Genomic DNA, 17504 nt, shown 5'->3' with positions numbered 1-17504 from the left:
CAGATTTGCTTGAAAAAATAACAAACATCCATCTATCTAATCTTACAAACTTTCGCACTTATACTATTAATAGGATTTGTACACAACGATAGTCATGTAGGTAATTATTATTCTTGACTGATTGTCGAAAAAAGAGGGTAATAATTTTCAAGGAAGGCAGTCTTTGGTACAACGTAAAATTTAAACAGCTTGACAGATTTTAATGAAAAAAATGGTCGTTACATTTCGTTTTTATTGTGAGTAAGTCATATATAATGATAATATGAAAGTTTGAAAAAATATTTTATTTTATTATCTATTAATAGACACATCATTCAATTGTCGAGGTAGATATATTGTTACTTATTTCGTTAGAATTACATATATAATAACTAACACGGGAATATACTCTTACCATTGTAAAAAGAATTACTAAGGTAGGCACAGAATCCACAAAGATGTAGCATACTTATGAGTATATATACACATAAATATAACATTACCTGTGTACTCAGGCGAATTGAGAACCTAGTTTACTCCTATTAAGAATTCATTTAAAAAATTCACATTTAATATAAGTTCTCCTCTATTTCACTAAAAACATTTTACGTTAAACAAATACAATCAAGGAAAAAAACCATTACACATGTAGGTAATATAACGTGACCTCTGAATCCGTACAAAAGGAAACCGGCACATGTGCACGCTGTTTAGTGGTTCAATCGTAAACATCTCTATAAATATTGATGACGCAGAAAGCTATTATGTTCAGGCATACTCCCGAAAAATGTGCACAATTTACGACGTAAAGACATGCGATTAACTTTTCCGCTTAGAAACAGAGAGGCAAAACTAGTTTATCAAAGATGGGATCGCGATAAGGATAAAAGGTAAGGAAAAATTATAGAGGAAATACTAGATATAGATTAAAATAATCATTTTAATTAAGGTTATAGTTTGCATGAAATGATTTACCAACATTAAACTTTCATGAAATCCTAGAGCGTGGCAGTTCGCAATAACCTAGTTCAGGTACTGCGTACCTACTTGTATTTCGCTTGTATGCTATTTTCGAGTCATAGTGTACAATCAAATATAGGAAAGTTATAGGAAACATTTTTATAAATTTTTATTATATTTTACAGAAAATATATGATTGAGAGACAGCAAGTAGGCAGAAAATAATAGTAAAATAATAAAAAAAAATTGTATGAAATTATCTCTTTCTTTTTCATTACAACCCTATTAATATTATAAAAAGTTTGTAAGAGTAGATGGATGAATAAATGGATGATGAATGATGATGGATGAATGGATGGATGATAATAAACAAAGAGTAACAACTCTTTCACACTAAAACTACTAGACGAAATTGAATGATATTTGTTACATTGTTGGGTAATTCACACGGTAGAGACCAAGGGATATAGCTAGTACGAAATACGTATCAAGTCTAAATATTTTCAAAGACATTTTTGTTATTGGCCATGAAGCGTGACTCGTTTTTTACTTTAAGAAGTTAGATACTCATTATTACTTTTGACATAAAAGATATGGTATATTGTAGGTCGATAAGTTTGTTTTTTATACCTCTTCAAGTCCTCAATCATCATAAAATTTATGTTACATTATATGTATATAGGCAAAGGTTCAGGTGGGCCGTCAGCTCATATGCCATTTCAAACTGAATAAAAAATATACGTAGTATTTGGCATGTAACAGGACGTAGGCAATTTTTAACTAGATCAATCAACATGTTTTAATCACGGAAATGAAGTTGCAAGTACAATTATTCTTGATAATTGTCTAAAATACGAGTATAAAATAAGAGATATAAGTGACTAATAAATTTTAAAACGTCTTTTGATGAGATTAGAATATTTGGTTGAAATAAAAACAAATACTGTTGTTTGTTACACCAGAGTTACATTGAAAGTAGCTGTGCATAATTATTAGTCTATTAATATAAGTATACACTACAACTTATATGCAAGCATGTTCACATGTTCATAGTTTCAACTAGAAATGAAAAAGTGAAATCATACATTTCAACAATAGCCGGTTGCCAGGCAATATGAAGATAAATCGTTAAATAAAAATATATCGTTTACCACAGCAACGTACAACATAGCAACAAGATAATAAACATATATTTATTTATTCTTCACACCCAAAAACGCTTATCGACGTGTTCAATAGAATAAAAAATATTGACACAAATAACAATAGTCTAAGAACCGATATAAGAACATTGAATGTAAACACTATCGCGATCTTCCGCGTTCGTTTTATGTAAATTGAGAAAATGCTCTCTCTTCTCGCTCGATTTGCGAGGCTTCGGCTAATCTTCCGCCAGTCTACTACAATTTAATCAAAGTAAACAACGACGGGAGCTGTAATTTATCTGGATTATTTCGTGGCGAGCGATAGTAATCGACTTTTTTCTCCATCTGTACACAGAATGGTCGGGACGGGAACTCGTAATGTGTCTCGAATCCCAAGATACAAAGATGATTATTATCTACATAAATGGCTAGACGCTATAGAAATAACGATTTCTCTTATATTTTTGTTGCGGGATTTGGCGAACCCATTCGGTATATTGGAATAGCTATTCTATTTTTATAATAATAAAACATTCACAACAGTTAACCCATTCGTCTGTGACAGGGATGTATTAAAGCTGCGGATGGACATAATAAATTGATGTATCTATATTTAAAAACATTTTGCCTTACAGATATAATATTTGTTTCGCATATTTGAATTTTATTATTATTAAATTTACATTTTCATATTTCAGATACAAAAAAAGATATATTTATGAAGTAAAAATAAAGTTCCAAAAAATAATATCCTTTATTTTTTAATTTCCTAAATAAAATAAATTTATGAATTTTATGATTCAAATTATCACTCATTCGTAATACGAAATTCGTTACTTTTTATACAGCTTTAATTCTTCAGAAGTAAATTAATAATAATTAATTTGTTTCTAAAGAAGAAGATAAATAAATTCGTAACTAAGAACAATCTATAAAATCTGTAATAGTATCGCTAATATTAGCTACGCAGTCATCAAAGTGCACATGGCCGAGCAAATCACTCCAGATAATAATGACTATAGCAATCGTAGCAGCCAAAATTGTCTATATACAGATATTAGTTTTTATACGATATGTTGATTAACCGGAATAAAAAGTAGCGTATATCTATCTCTATCCTAAACTCTACATCTGTCATGGCAAATCAAATGCCATGATTCGTTGAACTATTAAGGTGATGTGTGTGTGGTAATAAACACTTGCATTTTCATTATATTAGTAAGGAATAGTTGTGTTTTTTGGCTTCACCTACGCAAATTAGTATATAAAGCATCCTCTGTGCTAAATTAAGTTAAAGTATTTTTTTTACTATTGACTAGACCCACGATTGATCACGATCTTACCTGAAGGAAAGCGATGGTGTGGTCTATTTAACCTATCCTATACTAAATTCTGTTAAAATCTATTTAGTACTTTTTGCATGAAAAACTAACAAACATCTATCCATCCTCAGATATATATACCTATATTAACAACGTCATAAAATAAATTGATAGAAATCGTATATGACTGAATACAGTAATTCATAATTTTGTATATTAGTAAACATAACTTTAGCACACGTGTTTGTGGTACAACCGCTAATTAAAACGTAACATCGTAATTTAACAACGGAAAAACGAAATTTACGTTAAAATATTAAAGGTAGCTGTGATTTAACGCTTTATGATCGTTGTAAACGCTGTTCGGATGGAGACCGAGGGATTTATATTACCGTGGATGTGTCAATAAACTTCACAAGAAATGGACGTAGACTCGCGATAAAGTCACGGTTGACGGGCTCGCACGAATTTTGACGGAAATCTTGTAACAGAAGTAAATTCGTTTAAAAAAGTCCAATTCTCGAATTTAATACTAGATTTTAACGGGATTACTATTAGCAAGTATTCGATTAAAAGCACACAAAGCAGAAAAAAAAGTTAACAGTCGACTAATATTTTTGACAATTGGTTATAAAACTTCTTCTTCGTCTCCAAGGCACCGTATGAAACGAAAACTTTGGACTTTATTTAAACTTTATTTACCAATACAATGTAGTACAAAAGGCAGACTTAATGTTACTGTTATTGTCTACCAGCCACTATTTGCGGAGTACCGAAATATTCGAAAGTGGTTTAGTGCAAAAAAAATATATATTTAAAGATAATATGTAAATATACTTTACTGCATTAGGTAACTAACCAATATGGTTACACATATTGTAAAAACAACAGAAAAAAGCCATGAAAAGAATATCAGAATAAAGAAAATAAATAAATATCAGTGAAAAAATTAAAATATAGATATGTAAAATATAAAAGTGGAAGTATGCAGATACCGGGATCGAACTAAATACTTATAGATCAGATTTGGTAAGTTAGTTGTTTATTAATCATGAATAATGATAGGCAAATTAAATAGAACGTAGGAGGAGGTAAAAATAACTGGCAAAAAATATGAATTCCTGACGTCAAATTGGGCGTAAAAAAGAATATTAATTAGAAGAAGAATAAGGTGAGGTAAGCTCTTGCTCTTAGATTCTCTTAACATGCTAAAAGAAAACTAATATGAAGATATACAATTAAATAAGAATAAAAGTGTACTTTAGAAAAATGGCGCACAAATATTTAACTCACTGTAATATCAATTATCTTTAAAAATCTCTTCAATTTCATTGAAACAGACTCGAACGTCGTTATGATTGCCAACATCCATTAAAAGATAACTAGATAATAAGAAAAGCTGAATGTTGAGTACATTTCTTACCAGTAAAAATTTCACAGAATGTATGTTAACAAAATCAAATTTATTTGTCTAAGGGTCCGTTATTTAACTTCAGGGATTTGGTGAGGCAGTCAATAAATTATATGAAGTAATCGACCTGTCCTTTTCGGTTGCGAATAGCGACGTGAAAAATTAGATGTGTTCTAATATTGACTACGGAATGAGCATTAAAAGAAGTATTTCTCTGTTTCTCGAAACAAGTTAAGTTTTAAAAATCCACGTGGGAGTACAACTCACGCTTGTTTGGAACTATTTCAAACTTTCAACAGAATTGTAGGCGATAAAAAAAATAAGAAAAGGCTCCAAGGTCATATCTGTGAAGATTTGTCCTTACGGACTAACTGATCTGTCAATGTAGCGTAAATCGCTAGGGTAAGGTATTTAAAGTTTCAAAGGTATACATGTGAATTTTTAGTCGACTTAAAAAAAGAGGACATTCTCAATACAATTGTATTCTTTATGGTTGTTACCTTAACTCTTAGAGACTAGAAGAGAAAATTAATTATTTTTTATATAAACAGATATACTTTTAGATTGGTCACATAGAAATTTTATCAAAATCCGATCAATGAGTTAGTTAATAAATAAATATAATTCAAAATAACTGGTTTTGCCACGACTGAAGTCAGTTCTTCTTTTAAGAAACAACCTCTTAAATAATATCTAGAAAACTGCATAACTAAATATAAAGTAATATTATCATACATTTTACTATTCCTAATAAAAAATGTGATTTGTGAAGATGTTTGGATGATTGTGTCACAATTAATTGTGATAAAACAAAAAAAAATGCACGTATTTGAATAAAATCTTGCATGTAAATGAATACTCTGGATTAAAACATAAATACTCGTAACACCTTTTTATCCTCGTTAACGTGAGAGGAGCTGCGGGATACAGCTAGATTAATTACAGAAACTAATTATAAAAATGCATACCTATGTGGTAATTATTAATAATTAAATTGTATTCCACAAAAAAAAAAAAAAACAGACTGCAATTATAACAAAACTAGTTATTTTCTATCAGACAAATCTATAAATATATCCTTTCAGATAATAATTTTTTTTCCAAATCGGTTTACAACTGACGGAGTTATAACAAACATAAAAAATATAGCCGAATTGAGAACATCCATTTTTTTAAATTGTTTGTAAAGCAACTTATAGTCGATGAAGTCAGTATATATATACTATATAATGTCAGGTATAATATAATGTCAGTACTAAAGCAACAAGGTTCAATACCCAAATGAACCTTATCGCATTAACCACTCAATGATTTCTATGTTTAAAATGTTAGAAATTATCTACGATGTCACCGTGACAAAGTACTAAATCGTTTACATACATTACACGTAAATAAACAAAATAATGTTTACTTTCCGACTTGACTGGTGAATCTTATTGTATCGAATCCCCCAACTGTGTATTTAAGTGTGCTCATCACAAATAAAAGACAATATTTGTAATGGTTTCTAATATAAATAAACATTATATTTTTTGTTGTTTTTTGGGAAGAATAATGTCCGGTTACGATTAATTGGGAACCTTTTTCCTTATTATTCCAGACCGAAGCTTGATTTATTTCTTATTACGTTACGTATATCTATTAGATAGTAATAATATAAATGTAATGTACGTAATGCGATTATAGTCTTGTTTGTCTAGATATTATCTTTTGGTAATACCACATTGGTATTAAGTCAGAACCTAATTACATTTTTTATATTTTGGTATTAATAACAAAAAACAATTGCTTCTATAAATATTTACTGTTGTGTATATATGTTTAATATCCTCAAATACTGTCCTAAAAAGTCCTGGAAATAATTGTGGCTAATTCTTGTCGAATTCTTCACGATGGACCTACTGACCTGCCTTCATCCTTATCTATCATCTATCACTGGTGCCCCGCCAGTGTATACCGATAGCGCAGGCGGGGTTACCATTTCAGTTTCACGCATTAAAAAATCCTCATATATATCACTTAGAGCCATCTAGATCTAGGTGTAATCAAGCAAAGCAGTAGAGAGAGTGAAGAGTTGTTTTTTTTTATGTATATTTAATAATATAACTTGCCGGACTTACCTTTTTGCCATCTAATTCATGTGTTCCTTGAGCTAATACTTTGTCTACGCTAGCTGGGTCGCCGAATGTAATAAAGCCAAAGCCCCTGAAACAATATAAATAGCTGTCTTAATTAAATTATCATAACTTAGTATTAAGATGGCGTACAGACAGATAGTATTAACATATTAAGCTAATATAAATATCTAAATTCAGACAATTGATGAAAGATGTAGAAAAAATTTTACCTTTATTTTTTATTATTTTACGTATCATCATCATAATCATCATTTCAGCCGTCAACTATCGACTGCTGAACATAGATCTTTCCTTATTAGGTGCTTTGTCAGTAGTTGCCACGTTTGGCAGGCAAATTGGCAACCGCAGTTAGACCTTGATGATGTTTATAGAAAGACGCTGCTGCTTATCCTTCGACCTTGAAGTTCCCTTAGTCGCCTCTTATTAAACCCACAAGAAGAAAAAGGGTGGCTTATTCTATGCCAGAACTACAAGGCACATTTACATATGGTAATTAGAAAGTTAAATATAGAGAATATAGGTGAGACGTAAAAAATACGTAAAAAGTACTGGCATCAGCAATTTACAACAATAAATATACACTTCAGGTTAAACTCAGTTCACTGCGACAACGTTATAATTTTAATGACGCTGTTATTTACTCTGTTCCTAGCTGTACTTACTTCAGTTTTCTCGTAATACGGTAAGAAACAAATAAGGTTAATAGTGCTCGACTGGAGGTGGAATAAAAAATTAGAAACGTCTCTGTGTAGTACGGCGGGCGTAAAGAAGAGGACAGGCCGATACGAGCTGTCTCGCTGATTGCGAGACGCAATCGCCGCTGCAACTCTAATGACGCTACTATTTATTTTGTTCAAATCTTTTAAAGTTTATTTTGTAATTTAAAAAGGTGAATGTTCCATTGGATTTTATATTAAATCTGTCGAATGTATGCGCGCTTAATGTTGTCTTGAGTTGATGTTATAAAATATATCATGTTTTCATTTAGTTGTATACGAATCTTATTATTACTAGTGTTAGAGTAAACACTGGTATTTTATGTTAGTTTAATTTTATTTTTTTAATTGGTAATTTCGAAAATGGTTAAAAATAATAAGTATATATTATATATATAAATTATAATTTATAGTCCAGAACTTTTTATATATTAAGAAAAAATAATTAAGAAAAAAAAGAATGTTCTGCTTGGTGAAATGCAGTGGTCTTACGTTCATTACAATGACAATAGTTGACAAATGTCTCTGTTAGCTTCATTACATTATAGAATTTATAAATTATAATTACAGTACTAAAAAAAAATATTTTATGGGATATTTCTCAACTGTTTACTTATTATGATGAACGTAAGACTCAACATCTCTACATTTCACCTGGCAGAAAATTCTGTTTTTTAACTGAATTGTCTGTTCTTATAATACGAGGTAAAAAGAAACAAAGTATATGCAATACTGAATTCATATTAGCTCCCGAGACAAATTTACGCCTTTCAATCTGAAGCCGACCAGTGTACTAGCTACTGATCATAAAATCGCACTAGATTGTTTCGTTAGTTATCTAACTTCGATTATGTTCGTAACATCTAATATAAATATAATAGCTCACTTAGTGACACATATATTGGATGTTGTAAAAGTGATTTACCTAAATTAATTGATAAGTTTTAAGTAATTACATACGAAATATCTTAACGTTCATTACTGTGTGTTCACAATTGAATGCACGCATACTGATAAAAGAGGACGTGTCGCTATTTTTTTTCAGAGCAATATGCACACGTTTGTTTTTCGTTGTTATTTCGATTGAAACTAAATTACTGAATGGACAATCAAAATTACCTATCGAAAACATTTTAATTTACGTACATAGATATATGAATGAACAGTTTTTATCAAAATGATTCATTCGGTTGTGTTACTATCATGAATATTAAATGTATTCATCAGTAAGTTAACATGTTAAAATGTATAGAATGTGAAAATGTTTGCAAATCAAATAGTCGATTTGTCTATGAAATAGACGGTCAGTTTGATTTCTGTGGTGGAATAATACATATGACATACAAATATTTGGCCGGGGTCCAGGTGTGGCATAAATAATGCCGTCATTGTTACGGGTCGCTATTAGCATAAGACGGTCTAGTATGAAACCAGGAAAATGTGTGTGCATAAGGCTCAATATATTTTTCGTATGGTAAAGAAGAATCCTAGATAAAATAATCCTTTATTTATATTATATAGTACTTACGTATAACAAATTTTAAACCCAATTCGTGACCCACTACTGATCAAGTACTCTTTGCGTTTCAACGCTTACCTCTATTTGAGATGTAGAAAATATCATCTTCAAAATGATTTTTCGTCTTTTCTGTAAAATGTTTCATATTATCCACTCGTGTACGACAAGTAGCTTACCAAAAAGCCAACTTTAAAAAAATGCATTATCAAGTTACACTAATATGCATCTGTAACAACAATATGTAACCATTGTGTCGCTAGTGTTGCAATTCGAGAGAGCGAAATGTCTCAATTCTAATATCGAATTCATCTAGAATTGACGATGGTTTTTAAGGGGAACCAGTTTGAAGTCGAATTACCATATATAACAACTATTACAGGTAATGAAGCTGCCAGTTCTTATTATTAACACACATAATGTAATGTAATCATTATTGTATGAAAACTTCATTTAAAGAGATTAAAATAAATTGACCTGTTGGGGTATGTTCTGTTACTTGTAAGTAAGAAATTTAAACTCTAAGTTGAGCATCGTAGGCTAGATACAGTGCGCAAAATGTACACGACAATGAGTTTATGCTATAAAAAATTGTAAAGTCATTAATAATATAAAAATTCACTTACACACGCACGCACCAACAAACAATGAATTATTGATAGAACATAAAAATAATATTTGAGGGTACATAAGTGGCAAAATTAATGACGGCGAATATTACCCGTGCATTTACGAGTAGCTCTTCAAAGAATTATCAAGGTAAATATTATAAAAAAAATGCAATTTTCAGTTCGCGGTTGCTGCCCACGGGCGAGCGGGCGATAAATAATAAAAAGCCTTCTCCACTTTAGGACTTGCAAAAATCACAATTTATAGAGCATTTTAATTTCACTTAGCCGATCCATATTTTACATGTGGCGGCGCGCCCAACCGTACCCGAGACTCGAATTAATACTAAATTGAAATTGTAAAAATGGAAATACCATTTTCTCGTTGTACCTCGCACGCTACCTACAGGTGTTGCCAGACATGTTATAATAATACACCTCTTAATATTTCCAACGAGGTAAGTATTCCTAGAAATAATAAATGAGTTCAAATTAAAATTTATTTAATTATTTAGATATCAGAAAATTGTGTTTATTAAAAATTAAATTAATTAATATAATAAATGTTAGATAAGAAATAAAAATTAATTTTGGAATTATTTTTTTACTAAAAATATTAAATAAAACTGATAAATGGATACTTATATTACAAAATAATAATATAATATACCTACTTCATAAAATAGAAAATATAAATTTACAATTGGAATAAATTCTAATACGTAATAATTTTATTAAATAACGTGGACTTTTAAATAATAAAATGTTTTTTTTTTTTTAATTTAATATTATTTTCATTGTTATATTCAGTATAATTAAAAATAAAAAAATATATGTTACTGTATCGGGTTAGTATGATAAAATTGTAGAATTGTTATCTGTTTTTATATTCCATTTATTTTAAAATAAAAGTCTGTTATTGATCCTGATAAACCTCAACCCGCAATATTACAGATTAAAAATTAAACTACTGATTATGTCACTTGTGTGACATATGTATTGAGGATTTAAGATAAAGTCTATTTTATGTATTAATCTACTGTGTATTTTATGTATCTACCAACATTTATTCAAATTTATTGAGCCGTTTAATCGTGTTTAAGTAACAAGCATTAAGATGTCTTCACAATCTCACATTTATAAAATTAGTAGATATACTAAAATATATTTAATGTGTGAGGTAGCCTTTTATAGCCGAATTTTCCTTATCACACCCAAAGGCGGAAAGCCTTTTTCATTTCACGGAAATATCTTCGGTATTATCATTGAAATTATATTATCAGTGAAATTCATTCACATTTACGTTAGATTAATTTCTATTTTGCATTACAGGTACATGATGAAATCGAAATTGTAAGCATCATTTTAAAGGAGTACTTTCAAAAGAAAATGTGCGTCGAAAACCGACAAAATATTTAGAAACTATTTTACTAAGTCAATACCAAAAATATCTCACTCGATAAATAAATACCACTATACCATGTGTAGAGATGGGCAATCCACCTGGGTGGGTTTAAAGTCTGGTGGGTAAAAACCGGGTGTTTTGGGTTTATTGGGTTTAAACCCCATAAACACCCAAATTTTTGGGTGTTTATGATTTTGTACTTCATCATCGTCATCTCAGCCGCAAGACGTCCACTATACTGGACATAGACAATATTATTATGCAGCCTACAGAATAAAAAACTTTTAATTTGATTTTGAGTTTATTAAGAAAGAGATGAAAGTAAAATGTAAAACTACAGTCAATCACTGTCAGATTCAGAGTTATTACAAGCGATGAATTGTATAGGTTCGATAGGCTCTATTTCGTCTAAACTGTTATGTTCATTTACTTGCTCAATGAAAGCTTCTAAGGTATTTTCTTCATTAAACTGAATGTCCTCGCATTCAGCTTTATGTTTAAGATTCCAGTTATAACAAATGAATGAAATTTTTTCAGTTCTTTCAGTTGTAAGTCGATTTCTTTTGTTATTATGTATGTAGCCTTGGATACTAAAGGAACGCTCAGTGGCTGCCGAAGTACAGGGAGCTGATAGAATACGAATCGCTACTTTGCTTAACTCAGTGGAACCACAAATACCTTTCCACCATATTAGGGGCTCAATGCTATCTAATGAGCTCCATACAAATCCTCTGGCCCAAAAGTTTTCTTTAGCTTTATAACACGCCAAATCTGCCATTACATTTGACAAACTTAAGTGTTGGCTTAAATTGTAGATAAACTCCATACCCTTAAGTTCTTCCTCTTGAGTAAGTTCGACTCCTAGAGTCCTGGGGTCTAGAATATATGCTGCAAAATGTATTGGCCTCATTGCCATATTGCATCTTGAAGATACTGATGTTAGAATCTGCTGTTTGCTTTCTTCGCTCAATGTCGAAATCTCATTTAATGCAAAACGTATCTTAGCTTGTACATCTCTAAATGTAATGTATGTGCGATGCAAACGATTCTGGTCGCTCTCTAAGTAAAATATGCTTTCAGTGACTGGTTCCAAAATACTTATACATTCCCCTGTCTTCGTCCAGAAATCATCACTTAGAATTAAATCTTTAATATCTCTTGAAATTACCACATCTTCTCTAACTGTTAATATTTGCAAAGCTATCTTATTTGCTTTCAAACTTTTTAACGAAGTAACATGACTTCCCCATCTTGTAGCACAAGGCAATTTTAGTGTTTGTGTAGAATCTTCACCCTGCCTTGATTTTATCAACAAGGAACTTAATCGTTGACTCCTTTTAACAATTTTTATTATATTTATGGCTTGCATAATAAACACAGTTACTTCTTGTATCTTTACAATATCTTGGCACAACAAGTTAAGGATATGTGCACAGCAACCGAGAGGAACAACATGTGGATATTTGAGTTTTGTTAATTCGAATGCCTTTTGTATATTTCTAGCGTTATCGCCAATAAGTACAAGAAACTTATTTGCTCCATACACTTTCATTACTTTTTCAACTTCTTGGCTAAGGTATTCACTAGTGTGAGGATTACTTTCTGTATTCAAACTTTTAACGTATGCAGGTTGAGGTTTTGATATAAGAAAGTTTATTATTCCTTCATTTCTTAAATTAGACCAGCCATCGCACTGAAGGTGTAAGTAACTACAAGCATTTAGTTCCTCATTTAACTCAAAACGCATTTCTCTATATATTTTATCTAAGTATTTTGTCGCTAAAGCTTTACGTGAAGGTATTTTAAATTTTGGTTGCAATTTTTCGAAAAATTGTATCCATAAAGGATGTTGCACCATCGATAATGGCGTCCCTGTTACAAATATAGCTCTCGCTAATTCTGTTTTTATATGATCATCGGTGTCTTGAAACTCAGCATTTATTGTAGTGTTAGCAGACGACGAGGGGCTTATAAAAGAATCATTTGTCTCTATCTCTGACAGTCCAGACATTTTGGTTTTGGACGAGCTATCTTTTATAAGTTTCATAGAGTCTTTTAATGTTTCTGGAGATTTTGGACAAGTGATAAGATGTTGAAGCATTTTGGCAGCATTACTGAATTTGTAGACCTTATTACAAAGCTTGCAAGAAACAGACTTGTTTGGTAAAGTACGGTAGTGCTCCCATATGCGTAAATCTTTAGGTCTCCCCATTGAACCTAAAAAAATGAACGATGATTAGTTGGTCTGACGAAAATTCAACAATAGAGTGCCTATTTTTTTACAATGATTATTTCTTGTTATTTACAATAAATTTATTAAAAAAATAATAAAATAAATACAAAAAACCTTTGTAAAATTACATCTCCTCGGAGGATTAAACGCAGACGCTAGTTTATTATCGTATTGTTCTGTATTTTTCTCAGCAACTTCTTTAATTCGATTAGGTACTTACGCATATTATGTTAAAAATAAATATCTAGTACACATCTTAGGCTATCCACCATTATTATCCAATGACGACTCTCAGCTAACTATGCATTATCATCCAAAATAAACGTGTATGGAAAATTTTATCCCAGTCGGTTGAGGATTGAGGATAATTGCATCAACATACGAACATACCTACATACTTTTATTTACATAACGCAAGCTAAATAAAAGCTTGTAATAATACATCTAATTTTAAGTTAAAATTGTTAAGTGATCATGATATAATTGTATCATTCAAAAATCCACTTACCTTTAATTATTTCTTGTTAAGTATAAATATTATTTCAAATCTGCTCCCTTAATATGCACTTTTTTACTGCTTTTCCTACCTAACACGTTACCAGGAAGTCACGTTACCAGAGTCAGAGTAATAGTGAACACGTTTGACAGTGATTGTCGTCGCCTCATATTCAGCGTCGACGAATAGGGGAATCCCCAGTCATAATGTATTGCATGCGTGGCGGTCTTACTTCAAATCCATAAACAAAGAGATAATTACAGAACTCGATACTAGATGGCGCTGTTTTTGTTTGAAGAAAGTTTGCGGGCTAAAATACATAGAATTTCATCAATGACTTCCACAAAGAACAACATTTCTGTTTTTTCTAAGTCCGTATCTCTTCCGTATATTTCATAAGATATAAGCTTGGGCTACATTGTTATGCAACGTGATTTTGTCGCTGTCTTGCTAGCAGGGTTGACAGATATACGATTTAAATCGTACTCATACTATTATTTGTCTATTTTTTAATGTACGATCGTAAAGATTATGATCGTAATTCGCACAAAAACATACGACTTTTTGGTTACCTGGCAACATTTTTATTATGAAACGAACATGCTCACATCATCAGTCACATGCAACAATTTATTGGGGATTTCCCCTTCACATCTGGCAGTCCTGCTTGCTAGAATATAGGTAAGTCAGCCACAGTTACTGACGATCGATATTTAAAGGGTATTGTTTTTGTGCTAAATATTTCATAAAAACGTTATTTAATACTTTGTGGATTATTAATTTAGTTGATAATCACTGGAAGTAAAATGGATGCTAATTTGAGAGATCAAGATCTTCGTATAAAACAGTTAATAAAAAAAAATCTACGTAAGTACTCTTTTTATACCTAGGTAGGTAAGGTATAATAAACACAAAAGGTACTTAGATCGCGTGTGTTCGAAGCATTTATTCTAATAAATTTAATTTAAAATTGTAGAAAGAAAAAAATGTCTGCCAAGCCGTAGCCGAAGCCGATCTCCAAATATATTTGGCGATAGTGAGACCCAGTGTCCAGATGATTTACCCAGCGTCGTCGCAACACAGAAAAAAAACGAGGATAAAGTAAAAGAAAATTTACTGAAAGAAGAAACAAACTGTTCTAAATGCTTAATTTATGGAGAAGAGGATAAAAGAAATGAGTATTTCGGACTGTTAGTGGCTCAAGAATTTAAATATATACGGCCATGTGTGCGAACGAGGTGTTATGAAGAAATTTTAAAGTATCTACGGGAAGCAAAAGGCCAACATGTTGATCAACTGCAACATGAAAACACTGAAAATTAATTACTTTCATTTTATTATATATAGATTTTTAAAATTTCCTGAAATATTATTAGTTAACGTTTTATTTAATATTGTAGAATTGATCAATACAATTTATAAAAATAATTTATTGGTATTACTTACATATTTTCAAAAAAATACGTAAAAACCTATTTTTTTGGGTGATTATGGGAGTTTATGGGTGTTTATTGGGTTTTTACCAAAGCACCGGGTTTAAACCCGGTGCTTTGCCCATCTGTACTTGTGTGACATATGTATTGAGGATTTAAGATAAAGTCTATTTTATGTATTAATCTACTGTGTATTTTATGTATCTACCAACATTTATTCAAATTTATTGAGCCGTTTAATCGTGTTTAAGTAACAAGCATTAAGATGTCTTCACAATCTCACATTTATAAAATTAGTAGATATACTAAAATATATTTAATGTGTGACAGAGAGCCTTTTATAGCCGAATTTTCCTTATCACACCCAAAGGCGGAAAGCCTTTTTCATTTCACAAATATCTTCGGTATTATCATTGAAATTATATTATCAGTGAAATTCATTCACATTTACGTTAGATTAATTTCTATTTTGCATTACAGGTACATGATGAAATCGAAATTGTAAGCAAAAATAAAAGAAAATGTGCGTCGAAAACCGACAAAATATTTAGAAACTATTTTACTAAGTCAATACCAAAAATATCTCACTCGATAAATAAATACCACTATACCATGTGACAGAGAGCCGTCTAATCCCAAAATAAGCGAAGCTTGTATTGTATAAAAATATTCTATTTTTTTTTTATAAATACTTAATACAGAAAATACCCAGACGAATATAAAGAGACATACTCTCGTGACGTACATATGTTTATGCAGGGTTCAAACCTGTGACCATATACAGGTGATAATAAGATCGTCACAGCTTGACAGCCTTGATATTCAAACGAATCGTGTTTTTAATTTAGTATAGAGCTTCAATCTATTGCGTTTCGGTCGGTTCATTGAAACAATACTAATAATTTCAATTTTCGAAGATGATCTCTGTAACGCAGCGGTAGGCACTTTGTTTTACGTAGTGAGGTCCCAGATTTGATTCTCAGTCGGTCATTTTCATTCGTCGTAATTTTTAGAAAACTAACTTTTCTAAATTGACTAGGGTCTGAGTAGACCAAAAATAATAGTAGCATTTAAAAATAGTTCTGGTTGCCTGGTTCCTAGCAGGATGTCCTAATTAGAATACCAGGCGATTGGTGTAATTGTGTGGCACTTATTTATTTATTATTTCATTCTATATAAACCTATATCGCTCAAGAAATAAACGTTAAACAAATCTTTGTTTTAATTAGTTAAAAGTTGGAATTGCTACTAGATTCGATTCGGTTCATAAGTGCTTAAAGAAGTTTGAACTGAATAAATGAATTCAATTATTGACTACAATTATAGAAATGTAAACAAGATGTATAAAGTTTTACGTCGCTTTATTCGCTCGAACAAAGTTAATCTCGTCTTTGTTGATGAATTTAAATCCTATGACATAAATTAAATATACAGATTGGCATAAATAAAATACAAAGAAAAAAAAAATTGTAACATGTATTTTCTATTATTATAATATTATTGATGAATTTGTATATATGTATGATAATTATTACGAAATTAATTAAAAATATTCATAAGTTTATAATATCTTCTTTAAAGTATATATAATATTATATAGTATATCTACTACTTACGAAGTGCTAAGTTTGATATCTAAATATTTAAAACTTATCGTTGAAATTTATGAGTCTCTATGTTTTTACGGTATGTTTTACTCGTATAAATCTACTAGAACTTTGACTTTTATAAAATTTATAATAAATACTGTTTATGTATTTATTAAAATAATTATATGGATTGAATATTATACCATAATAATCATATAAGTAATACAAAATAAATTAATATCAATATCGTTTCACAATTGGCTAATTTATAACTTAAAAAAAAAAACCAGGAAAGACTAAATGCGATCTTTCTCAATTTTTAAATCGCTTAAAAATAATAAAAAAATGATATTATTTCCTTACTTATTCTAAGTTTAAAATATATTAGGTCACGTAAATCAGTACAAGTCTTTATAAGATTCATGACTTAATAAACTTCTTATTCTAGTACGAAAATATATAGGAGGCGCTCGTGTATGGAAATTGAAAATAACGAGGGACTTCGTTCACACCGCGCATCAAGCCGACTACGTGACCCGACCAATTATTATCG

At 30.5% G+C, this 17504-nt stretch overlaps 2 protein-coding genes across 7 annotated transcripts in view; both read right to left on the bottom strand.

Moving 5' to 3' along the window:
- The window catches only part of LOC113517205 (RNA-binding protein Musashi homolog Rbp6), a 659940-nt gene that overhangs the window by 368998 nt on the left and 273438 nt on the right, over positions 1–17504 (bottom strand). For all 6 annotated transcript variants that reach the window (XM_052894657.1, XM_052894659.1, XM_052894660.1 and 3 more), the window contains one exon: positions 6938–7022. In XM_052894657.1, the coding sequence (XP_052750617.1) occupies positions 6938–7022 (85 nt within the window). The remainder of the gene's footprint in view (positions 1–6937; positions 7023–17504) is intronic.
- LOC128200624 (uncharacterized) lies at positions 11287–15488 on the bottom strand. The gene is made up of 2 exons (XM_052894655.1): positions 13942–15488; positions 11287–13417 (listed from the first exon to the last, which is right to left on the bottom strand). The coding sequence occupies exon 2, from the start codon at positions 13410–13412 to the stop codon at positions 11541–11543; it is 1872 nt and encodes a 623-aa protein (XP_052750615.1). The 5' UTR covers positions 13413–13417; positions 13942–15488; the 3' UTR covers positions 11287–11540.

This window comes from Galleria mellonella, unplaced genomic scaffold, assembly GCF_026898425.1.
Source record: "Galleria mellonella isolate WM207_F2 unplaced genomic scaffold, CSIRO_AGI_GalMel_v1 utg223, whole genome shotgun sequence".
Lineage (NCBI taxonomy): Eukaryota > Metazoa > Arthropoda > Insecta > Lepidoptera > Pyralidae > Galleria > Galleria mellonella.
Note: the sequence above shows the minus strand (reverse complement) of the source record. Positions and strands in the feature narration are given on the sequence as shown.

What these genes read in the sequence shown, in the direction of transcription:
- LOC128200624 (XM_052894655.1), bottom strand. Translation starts at nt 13,412, where the DNA reads ATGGGGAGACCTAAAGATTTACGCATATGGGAGCACTACCGTACTTTA.